General features: G+C 37.1%; 1 protein-coding gene across 1 annotated transcript in view; it reads left to right on the forward strand.

Annotated features, from left to right (window-relative positions):
• The window catches only part of TMEM182 (transmembrane protein 182), a 57,769-nt gene that overhangs the window by 21,975 nt on the left and 22,866 nt on the right, over positions 1–12,928 (forward strand). The window contains exon 3 of the mRNA XM_053707664.1: positions 7,945–8,043. Coding sequence (XP_053563639.1) covers positions 7,945–8,043 — 99 coding nt within the window. The remainder of the gene's footprint in view (positions 1–7,944; positions 8,044–12,928) is intronic.

Below are 12,928 nucleotides of genomic sequence, written 5' to 3' on the forward strand. Positions count from 1 at the left end.
ATTATTTTAAGTAGCTGGCGGCGACGTTGTGGGGGGCAGGTTAGGGGTTAATAAATGTAATACAGGGGTCGGCGGGGTTAGGGGCAGCAGATTAGGGGTACATAAGTATAACGTAGGTGGCGGTCGGCAGATTAGGGGTTAAAAAATTTTAATCGAGTGGCGGCGATGTGGGGGGAGCTCGGTTTAGGGGTACATAGGTAGTTTATGGGTGTTAGTGTACTTTAGGGTACAGTAGTTAAGAGCTTTATGAACCGGCGTTAGCCCAGAAAGCTCTTAACTCCTGCTATTTTCCTGCGGCTGGAGTTTTGTCGTTAGAGCTCTAACGCTCACTTCAGAAACGACTCTAAATACCGGCGTTAGGAAGATCCCATTGAAAAGATAGGCTACGCAATTGACGTAAGGGGATCTGCGGTATGGAAAAGTTGCGGCTGAAAAGTGAGCGTTAGACCCTTTAATCACTGACTCCAAATACCAGCGGGCGGCCAAAACCAGCGTTAGGAGCCTCTAACGCTGGTTTTCACGGCTAACGCCAAACTCCAAATCTAGGCCTATGGGTGGCATTACTTTTCTGATACTGGCAATATTTTCAAAGCAGCATCGCCACCTACATTAAAGATGTTATGTAAATGATTCCTTTTATACATATTAGGCATGTACATTTAGTACACAAACGAAAACGAAAGGCAGTCTACACAAATTAAAATAATAAAGAAAAAATGTATTAATGGAAATCTTTAATACATTTGTTTTTTTGTTATTCTTTTAATGCAAAAAGAGCAACTCAATAAACCTGCTACAATATTAACCCCTAAAGTGTAATAACCCTGTCACTAACTCCACTACACTATTAACCATAAAGCACCTTAATCCCCTTTGCAAACTAACCCCACTACAATTTTATCCCCTAAAGCTCCATCATCTCCTTTGCAAACTATCTACTACCTAACCTCACATCACTATTAACTCTTAGCTGCTATCCTCCAAAGACTATGAGCCTACGACCTCTAATTTACAAAGAACAGTAAAGTTGTAAAGATAAAAAACACCTACAAAATTAAAAAGGCCCCTAACAAATACATATCATTTAACTAAACTACAAAATACAAAAAACATAAATTAAAGCTAATGCCCACATCACACAAAATACATTAAAAACCCTGGCATCATTAAACATCAACAACAAATAATTATTACTCGACAGTCTTCTCTGTTTTTCTTGATCCATTGTAATCCACAAAACGAAAGGGTAATCCACAAAAAAAAAATCCAGGAAAAAAAAAACAGGAAAAAAAACCCACTCATAATATCACTGTCTAATAAAATTTAGTAAAAAAAATATTGCATTAAAAAGTTATAAGGGCTCAAAGATATGAGGTCTAAGATGCTAGAAAAAAAGGGCTGCAAATGGCTTTAACATAGAGATACATACATATACATGTCTATTTATATAAATATATTTGTGTGTGTACATATGTATTTATATGTGTATTTATGTATTTATATGTGTATATCTGTATTTACAGTCAAGTAGCTGAAAATATGTAAAAGCATATTTTTGCAATATTCATATATAATAAATTGTTTAACTGTGTATGTAATGTAAATATTTTACATTCCAATAGATATTCCTATATATATACCTCTATATAATCATATATATATGCATATACATATATATATATATATATATATATTACAAAAAAATCTCACATATATATATATTTATATATATATACATACAGTATATATAAAAGAATTAATAGAAAATATTCTGCTATGTAAACAACATTAGAATGTGAAATATTTATATTGCATGTCGGGTTAGCGCACTTGGTTAAACATGCAAATAAGGGTGTTTATTTTTCTCTTTTCACACTCCATTGAAGCCTAAGGGGGAATACGTTAACGCTGTTGGGATATTCGAAGGTCAGCTTTTTGCATGCGTCAGCTTATCGCTCATACAAAACCTTTTTGCTTTCAGCTTGTAATACGCGCACTACCTGATGCGCAACAAAAGCCTCTGTCTAGTGAATTTAATGCAAGAGCAGGAGCGAGAAATTGCGCTCCTCTCGTAAACTAGCCCTCTATTGGAAAAAAGTTGCTAATTGTTTGTTGAAAATGCCTCCTTTATAACTAAAGCCGTAGATGTAGCCCTATAACAATGCTAGCAAATATGTTTGTTTTTTTAATGAGTCCATGATATTATCACTGTTCCTGGAATCAAATTTTCATCTTATTCAATATTATCCCTAAATAATTTTGTTATCACTTTGTTAATTAGATATGGCATGTAATTAGCTATAATGCATTTAAAAAATGTCTCCTTTAGCTGCACTGTTTTTTTTTCTTTTCTATCTTTCACCTAGTTTACAAGTTTTGAGCTAAACAGGGTGCGAAAATAAGGCCAAAAAATTGTTTTATTGCACTCTCCATATCGCTGCCATTACGAGTTACTGAAAAGCCTCCTTGTGCTGTGCGTTATGGTGCGTTAAGCTCCATACCGCACAAAAGCCAAGGGCTAATTTGACATGCTCGTGAATGCTTTCCCCCATAGACCTCCAAGGGGAGAAAGTGTTAGAAAAAACTAACACCTGCGATCAGGAATGGAGAGTTCCGTAATGCAACCCCATTGATTCTATGGGGGAAAGAAAGTTACGTTTAAACATAACACCCTACCATAAACCCCTATGGGTGTTAAATACCCCTAATCTGCCGCCCCCAACATTGGCGAGACTAAATAAAATTATTAACCCCTAAACCTTCTCCCTGACTTTGCCGATGCTAAATAAAGTGATTAACCTCTAATCCGCCTCTCCCCGACATCGCCGACACTAACAAAAGTTATTAACCCCTAATACGCTGCTCCCCGACATCACCGACACTAAATATAATTATTTACCCCTTTTCCGCCGCTCCCCGGCATCGCCAACACTAATAAAAGTTATTAACCCCTAAACCGCCGGCTCCCACATCGCCAACACTATAATAAAGTATTAACCCCTAAACCACCAGCCCCCCACATCGTAACTAATAAACTAAACCTACTAACACTAAACCGCCAACCCCCACATTGCAAAACACTAAATTAAACCCCTAGACTATTAAAATTACAATATAACTATCTTAAAAGAAATAAAAACTTACCTGTGAAATAAAAAAAAAACTAAGTTTAAACTAAAAATTAACCTAACATAACTATTCTAATAAAAAAAAAACTACCAATTAAAAAATCGAAATTACAAATTTAAAAAAACCTAACACTATGAAAAAAATAATAAACACTAAATTACGAAAAATAAAAAAACTCTAAGCTTACAAAAAATAATAAACAAAATTATCAAAAATAAAAACAATTACACCTAATCTAATAGCCCTATAAAAATAAACAGGCCCCCCAAAATAAAAACACTCCCTAACCTACAACAAACTACAAATAGCCCTTAAAAGGGCCTTTTGTAGGGCATTGCCCTAAGTTAAACAGCTCTTTTACATGTAAAATAATACAAAGTCCCCCCAACAGTAAAACCCACCACCCAACCAACCCCCCAAAATAAAAAAACCTAACTCTAAAAAAACCTAAGCTACCCATTGCCCCTAAAGGGGCATTTGTATGGGCATTGCCCTTAAAAGGGCAATTAGCTCTTTTACTGCCCTTAAAAGGCCATTCAGTGGCCATTCCTAATCTAAAAAAAACACACAAAAAATAATAAAAAACCCCCATAAATTCTACTCAAGGTTCCTGAAATCTGGACATCCATCTTCATCCAGGCGGCGACACCTTCATCCATCCCTGGGACATCTTCTATCTTCATCCCGGCGACGCGGAGTGGAGCTATCCTTGACGGCGAAGACATCCTGTGCGGAGCGTGCTCTTCTTACGGTCACCGCCGTACACTGAAGTTCAATGCAAGGTAGCCATTTCAAAATGACGTACCTTGCATTCCTATTGGCTGATTTGATTCCTCAAATTCAAATCAGCCAATAGGATGAGAGCTTCTGAAATCCTATTGGCTGTTCAAAACAACCAATAGGATGAGAGCTACTGAAATCTTATTGGCTGATTTAAATTTGAAGAATCAAATCAGCCAATAGGAATGCAAGGTACGTCATTTTGAAACGGCTACCCTGCATTCAACGGAGGATTTCTTTGCCGTCCAGGATAGCTCCACTCCACGTTGCCGGAATGAAGATAGAAGACGTCCCCGAGATGGATGAATGTGTCGCCGCATGGATAAAGGCTTCTCGCCGCCTGGATGAAGATGGATGTCTGGAATTCAGGAACCGTGAGTAGATTTTATGGGGTTAGTGTTAGGTTTTTTTTTTTTACTTTTTTGGGTGGTTTTTTTTTAAGATTAGGGATGGGCACTTTTAAGGGCAGTAAAAGAGCTGAATCCCCTTTTAAGGGCAATTTTTTAGGTAAAAGAGCTGTTTAACTTAGGGCAATGCCCTACAAAAGGCCCTTTAAAGGGCTATTGATAGTTTATTGTAGGTTAGGGGGTGTTTTTATTTTGGGGGGCTTTTTTATTTTTATAGGGCTATTAGATTCGGTGTAATTGGTTTTATTTTTGATCATTTTGATTATTATTTTTTGTAAGCTTAGAAGAGTTTTTTTATTTTTTGTAATTTAGTGTTTATTATTTTTGGTAATTTTAGATTTTTTCATTTTTTTCGTAGTGTTAGGTTCTTTTAAATTTGTAATTTAGATTTTTTAATTGGTAGTTTTTTTAATTTTATTAGAATAGTTATGTTAGTTAATTTATAGTTTAAACTTAGTTTTTTTTTCACAGGTAAGTTTTTATTTATTTTAAGATAGTTATATTTTAATTTAACCCCTTAACGACCAACGACGTATGGGGTACGTCCTGCAAAAAAATGCAGTTAATGACCAAGGACGTACCCCGTACGTTGTTGGTCTTTGAAAGCAGTGGAAGCGATCCTGATCACTTCCAACTGCTTTCATGTTATAGCAGTGATGCCTCGATATTGAGGCATCCTGCTATAACATTTTTTAGCCGTCCGATGAAGAGAGAGCCACCCTGTGGCCCTCTCTGCATCGGCCATCAATGGCCCTGTTCGTTGGTGGGTGGGAGCTGATCATGGGAGGCGGGTGGGCGGCCATCGGTGGGGAAGGGGGGCGGGATCGAGTGTGCGCGCGTGCGCGGGTGCGCGCGCGCACGGGAGCGGGTGCGCGCGTGGGCGGGTGGGAACCCTACACTATGGAACACTTTAAGGTGGTACTCGGTGGGAGAGAGGGTGGGAACATTACAAATGTTAACGATCTGGGAGGTTGGAGGATGAGGGGGGGCAGCTACACTACAGAAAATACTATTTTTAAAATAACAAAATAATAAAATGTTATAAAAAACATATTTCATTTCAAACTGGGTACTGGCAGACAGCTGCCAGTACCCAATATGGCGCATAATAAGGCCGAGAGGGGGGTTAGAGAGCTGTTTGGGGGGGATCAGGGAAGTTGGGGGCTAAGGGGGGATCCTACAGAGCAGAATTATCTTTTTTTTTTTTTTTTAAATCCCCAAAAAACTCTTATTTTAGTACTGGCAGACTTACTGCCAGTACTTAAGATGGCGGGGACAATTGTGGGGTGGGGGAGGGAAGAGAGCTGTTTGGGAGGGATCAGGGGGTGTGATGTGTCATGTGGGAGGTTGATACCTACACTAAAGCTAAAATGAACCCTGCAAGCTCCCTACAAGCTCCCTAATTAACCCCTTCAATGCTGGGCATTATACACGTGTGGTGCGCAACGGCATTTAGCTGCCTTCTAATTACCAAAAAGCAAAGCCAAAGCCATATATGTCTGCTATTTCTGAACAAAGGGGATCCCAGAGAAGCTTTTACAACCATTTATGCCATAATTGCACAAGCTGTTTGTAAATAATTTCAGTGAGAAACCTAAAATTGTGAAAAATGTAACGCTTTATTTTTATTTGTTAGTATTTGGCGGTGAAATGGTGGCATGAAATATACCAAAATGGGCCTAGATCAATACTTTGGGTTGTCTACTACATTATACTAAAGCTAAAATTAACCCTAAAAGCTCCCTACAAGCTTCCTAATTAACCCCTTCAATGCTGGGCATAATACATGTGTGGTGCGCAGTGGCATTTTGCGGCCTTCTAAATACCAAAAAGCAATGCCAAAGCCATATATGTCTGCAATTTCTGAACAAAGGGGATCCCAGAGAAGCATTTACAACCATGTATGCCATAATTGCACAAGTTGTTTGTAAATAATTTCAGTGAGAAACCTAAAGTTTGTGAAACAATTTGTGAAAAAGTGAACAATTTTTTTTATTTGATCGCATTTGGTAGTGAAATGGTGGCATGACATATACCAAAATGGGCCTAGATCAATACTTTGGGATGTCTTCTAAAAAAAAATATATGCATGTCAAGGGATATTCAGGGATTCCTGAAAGATATCAGTGTCCCAATGTAACTAGCGCTAATTTAAAAAAAAAGTGGTTTGGAAATAGCAAAGTGCTACTTGTATTTATTTCCCTATAACTTGCAAAAAAAGCAAAGCACATGTAAACATTGGGTATTTCTAAACTCAGGACAAAATTTAGAAACTATTTAGCATGGGTGTTTTTTGGTGGTTGTAGATGTGTAACAGATTTTGGGGGTCAAAGTTAGAAAAAGTGTGTTTTTTTCCATTTTTTCCTCATATTTTATAATTTTTTTTATAGTAAATTATAAGATATGATGAAAATAATGGTATCTTTAGAAAGTCCATTTAATGGCGAGAAAAACGGTATATAATATGTGTGGGTACAGTAAATGAGTAAGAGGAAAATTACAGCTAAACACAAACACCGCAGAAATGTAAAAATAGCCTTGGTCCCAAACGGACAGAAAATGGAAAAGTGCTGTGGTCCTTAAGGGGTTAAAGTTTGGGGGTTGTTAGGTTTAGGGTTTAATAGTTTAATTTAGTGTTCTGCGATGTGGGGGCGCCGGGGGGTTAATGAGTTAATAGGTTTAGTTTAGTAGTTATGATGTGGGGGGCTGGAGGTTTAGGGGTTAATACTTTATTAAATGTGTTGGTGATGTATGTGGGGGGCAGCGGTTTAGGGGTTAATAGGTTAATTTTAATTTAGGTGTCAGCGGCAGATTAAGGGTTAATAACTTTTATTAGTGTTGGCGATGTCAGGGAGCGGCAGAATGGGGGTTAATAATTATATTTAGTCTCTGCGATGTTGGGGAGAGGTGGATTAGGGGTTAACAGGTTTATTTAATAGTCGCGATGTGGGTGGGCGGCAGATTAGGGGTTAATAAGTTTAATATAGTATTTGCGATGCGGGAGGGTGGAGGTTTAGGGGTTAATAGGTAGTTTATGGGTGTTAGTGTACTTTGTAACATTTTTGTTATGAGTTTTGTGAAACATTTTTGTTTCGCAAAATCCATAACTACTGGTCTCAGATGGCGGTATGGATCGTGTCAGTATTGACTGTAATGCAAGCATTTTAGCCAGACCACACAACTTGTAATACGGCGCTATGGAAAATCCCTCACTCAAACGTAATTTTTTTGTGTGCGGAATGGCCGTTGCGTTACAGGCTAAAATGCTTGAGGTATAGCTATACCGCTGCGACTCGTAATATGCGTTCCTGGCCATCTGTAGACTGTGAGCTCTCCGGAGCAGGGCCCTCTTCCTCCTGTACTAGAGTTGTTTAGTTTTATGTTTTGTATTTTTAGCAAAAAGTTGTCGTTGTACACCCCTATCATTTTACACAGCGCTACGGAATTTGGCAGCGCAATACAAATAAATGATAATAATAATAATTTCAGCGTAATGGCAAATTTTTCAGCGTTAATTAGCTTTAAAATTGATAGAATTTCAAATGAAATATTTGTTACATTTCGTATGGTTATCTTTATAAAGACTTGTTTTTAATTGTTTTTGAAGTTATCATCTCTGTTTCTTTAGCCAATCAAGCATCTACAAAGAATTGCACACATGCTTACTTATCCCCATTTCCAATGAGCAGAGACAACAGCAATTCTACAGCATATCATTCTTCTATTGGTAAGTTAAATTCTACAGATATTATTTTATAACAATATAAAGCAAATTTATATGGCTGGAATTTCAACTTTTGTATATCCAAGTGCAAGTTCCTCAAATTCCCCACTGCATTTCGGTATTGAACAGAAGCATTTTTGTAATATACATGCATTAGCAAAAATGCTTCTAATAAAAGCTATAGCTGTTTCAAAAGTGTTTATAAGTATGCACCGTGCACCAGCATTTTAAACACAACATTTGCTTAGAGAGCCTAAGGTGCTGGTACCATCTGGTAATTACTCAATTTGTTCATTGCTGACATGATACAAGCCCCAGTGATGATCTGAGCAGCTGCATTATTTAAAATGTGGGTGCAGTGACAATATCTAGCTATGCTTCACATGCACATGCAGAGAAAATGTTAACACTAAAACAGTGATAACTTTTACTAGAAGCATTTTTGCTAATACATTTATATTGCAAATATGTTTCTACTCAAAGATGTAATTCATCTATGTGCACTTAAATTTTGACTGGAATGTCCCTTTAATTTATTAATTTGTTGTTATATGATTTAGGTACAAATATATATGGATGACATAATAAAATCTTGTGCACAAAACTCTTTTCAGTTCACAAGGTTACATCTCTGGAAGGAGAAACTATAATAAACCTTCTGATACCCTTACACAGAATTTTAGTTTCATTAGATATTGGGTCTGTTTATATGGTGAGACACAATGAAACCTAACTAAAAGGAGCAGATATCAAGATTTTTTATAAACATTGGACAGCCCTGCTCTAAGGCCATATTTTACTTCTACATAAATTCATTGTTTAGAATATATTCAACCCATTACTTTTGTTAAGAAACAAATGTTGTTTTTCAAGTGATCTTTAATGTTCAAGTATTTCATGTAGTTACAATGGATAAATCAATGCTCTAGAGCAGACATCCTCAAACTTGGCCCTCCAGAGGTTTGTTTTGGAACTACATTTCCCATGATACTCAGCCAACTGATATGCTGGCTGTGCATCATGGGAAATGTAGTTCCAAAACCTCTGGAGGGCCAAATTTGAGGATGTCTGCCCTAGAGCATTGCTTCTTAAGCTGGGGGTCAAAATCCTCCGGTGGACCTTTTAAAAATGTTTAAGGGTCCCGATAAGATTTGATAACGTACTGTGCATAGGGAGACATCAGAAAAGGAGAGGTCCCTTGTAGGCTAAGTTGCAATTAGTGAAGCAGTTATGCACAAAGTAATATGAGTTTGCTTTTGACCTCTGCTTGTTTTACAAATGTAGTCTTTGTTTTTAAATGTCTTCAACTCTTCACACAACCTTGTTCACAATGGAAAATGAATGCAGATAACATTCTTTGTATTAAGGTCATGGGGCACCCTTGTTCTCTTAATCCCCCCATCCCTTCCACTGTCCGCTGCCATGTTTGTTACTTTCAGCCATTTTGCCAGTAAAAAATTGGGATTTTTTAATTTTATTTTATAGTATTATTAATTGTATATATTTTTTTTTCTATAGTGTAGGGATCCCCCACACCCTCCTCACCTCCCCTTCCAAGCGATTGCTTTTTTCTCTAGTGAAGGGTCCCACCATCCAAACAATATTTTTTTCTTGTGTAGGTACCCATCTCTTCCTCTCCCCTGCCTAGCATTTTAGTTAGTGTAGGGAACCCTGTTTATCCCTCCCCATCCTGTTCTAGGCCCGCCTACCTTCTTCCCTCTTGGGCCTTCCACTGCTCCCACTTGGATGATATATAAAAAGCAAAAAATGTTATACTCACCTGACAAGCGGATTGTTTTGGACTACATTATAATGTTGGGGTAGCAAACAAAATTCCAATATTAGTGCCCATCACCCATGACTTTGGGATGGGATATCCGACAAGCTAATATAAGTCTGATGATTAGGTTTCCACATATTTTTGGCAATATAGTGTATGTGTTTAATCATCTCTGTCAAGTAACCCTCAGGACTCTGCTCTTCATGAATACATATCACTTCTTCTAGGTCAGCAATATTTTGTCCTAGTTTCTGAAAAAGAACAGTTATATTTCAGCCTGTTCCTGGCATCCAAGGCCACATGTTTATTCTGTACAAAATAATTTTTTTTAACAAAATATATTTTGTAATATAGGGGCCTATTTATCATGATGTGAGCGGACATGATCATATATTGTGGATCATGTCCGCTGCACATCGATAAATGCAGACAGTATACACTCTCTGCATTTATCATTGCACCAGCAGTTCTGGTGAACTGCTGGTGCAATACTGCCCCCTGAAGATTTGCGGCCAATCGGCCACTAGCAGGGGGTATCAATCAACCCGATCGTATTGGATCGGGTTGATTTCCGGGCGATGTCTGTCCACCTTCTCAGAACAGGTGGACAGGTTATGGAGCAGCGGTTCCATAGTGTTGCTCTGGAGGAATACAGTTTTGGATCTCTTGGTCAAAGTGCTAACTGGATTCATTTAGAAAGGTAATATCAGAAGTGAGTTGATGCTTTAAGCGACAGGTGGAGTTTTTCCTGCATTTGCCTTTATTATTAACAGTTTTTTTTTATTTTTAGCCATTGGGAAAAGTTTCAAAGTTTCACTTTTTTTTGGGGTGTTAGGCTTTCTTTAGCCTGAATAGTCTTGTAGTTGCAAGGAAATCATGCTATGATTTGATTAAGAATTTTTTCCCAAAATATATTTGTTTTTCTCAATTTTCTTTCTGAGCCATTTTCATCAGGAGATCAGACTCTACCTATATTGGGGTGAGCTGTCTGAAGAGCTATTATTTTTACTTTAGAAGGTGTAGAAGCATGCAATGCTTCAGAATGGGACTGGTGATCACTTCAAGTTTAAATTTAGAAAGATATATTGTGCTTTGCTTTATTAAAACCCACCAAGTGCAAGACAAGCCTATTCTGACAAGCTTTATGGTATATTTCCCAAGGCCATCCTCTTCTTTCAAAGCATATTGAATTATATTTTCTTTGTTCTTCTAACTATATATACCTGTATATAACTATCAAGTTTAATAAAAGCTGGAATTTATGTTTAACATTTTTAATTTGTTATTGAAATAATGTTACCTGTCGGACACTAGACTAGAAGTTTGGCTTGTGCAAACTTCTGTATTTTATAGAAAAAGTTCTAAAATTATACTCAGTAACCATCTGTGGCCTGGCAAGAAAACATTGTGAGACAGATGAGATAGAGTTTACACCTCAATCGTTAAGGAACCACCATGTATTCATTTGGTGGCTCATGTGCATAGATTTCAATCTCCATTAAGTTAACCTAGCATGTAACACAATTGGTGTCTTTATAACCTGCTAAATGTCAGCAATATATTTTTGGAAAAACCTGTATTTCCTACATATGATGCTTATTAAAACCTTTGATGAAACACCATTGTTACAAAAAATATTTCAACCCCCACACAAGCTATTATAAAGTGCTGAAGAGATAAATTATACATGCTAATGTCATATAGACACTTTATGAATCAATCACTAAAATATCTGCCCACAATACCTGTATTTAGTTGACCACACATCACTGTAATCTCCCACTTGTCTCTAACTAACCTACACTTTTTCATCTTCGATGACACGCTTACCCATCAACCAATGCTACCCCTCCCTTCATTATTCAACTGCAATTGCCCATTGTAGTCTTTACCATAAGACCTCCTAGAAGTTTCCAGCCTACCGATGTGACCTTCCTTGAATTTACGTATTTACTTTGATCTTGATAAGTAGTTTTTTTCAAGGTTATTTAAAGGGACACTAAACCCAGATTTTTTCTTTCGTGATTCAGATAGAGCATGCAATTTTAAGCAACTTTCAAATGCACTCCTATTATCAAATTTTCTTTATTCTCTTGGTATCTTTATTTGAAAAGCAAGAATGTAAGTTTAGATGCCGGCCCATTTTTGGTGAACAACCTGGGTTGTCCTTGCTGATTGGACAGCACCAATAAACAAGTGCTGTCCAGGGTACTAAATCAAATGATGGCTGGCTCCTTAGCTTAGATGCCTTCTTTTTCAAATAAAGATAGCAAGAGAATGAAGAAAAATTGATAATAGGAGTAAATTAGAAAGTTGCTTAAAATTGCATGCTCTATATGAATCCTGAAATAACAAATTTGGGTTCAGTGTCCCTTTAAGGTCCAAGCTTTTCAGGTGCACCAAAATAAATGTTTTCTGCTATATGGGTGGTCTTTTTTCTCACATTTAACCTCATGCACTTAGGGTTTCTCACTGAGCTCATCCTCATTGAAAAATATACTATCATGCAAAAAATAATTTATTTTATGATGGCTAAATAATGTATTAGCCAGTGTTAAATGAAATCCCAACATAAGAATTTAGCATATTTCCTTGTTTAGTAAAGTTGCTGGTTCTTAGTAATATCTGCAGTATTTCATCTTTTCCCAGTAGATAGTATAAAGGTGTGTGAGGGATCATTATTTCTGTATTACCTTCTTAAGCAAGGTTACTGGTTCTGTGCACTTGCTCCTGTTCTTGGGGGGAGAGCTATTGCTACTGATATAAAGTTGTGTGTGTGTGTGTGTAAGGGATTTTCTGATGTCTGTGCTGAGGGGTAAGGAGGTATTTGCATGATCAGTATATGTGTGTAATTTTTCTTTGCAGTAAACTGGGAACAATTATAATTGATTAACCTTATAATTGTGTATACAAGTTGTATGTTTGTCTAACGTTTGACATACAAGATGGAGTTTAGTTAAGAAATGAGTGAAACATCTTATCTAGTGCACAACTTTTCTGAAAAAGTACCAGTGTTATGAACTAACCCAAAAAAGGCAGAAAGAGCATGGATATGACCAGAACATGTGGTGTAGAAAGGAGTGGATTGGTTTTTAAAACACTTTTCAG

The sequence above is a fragment of the Bombina bombina genome, chromosome 3 (genome assembly GCF_027579735.1).
Source record: "Bombina bombina isolate aBomBom1 chromosome 3, aBomBom1.pri, whole genome shotgun sequence".
NCBI classification, from domain to species: domain Eukaryota; kingdom Metazoa; phylum Chordata; class Amphibia; order Anura; family Bombinatoridae; genus Bombina; species Bombina bombina.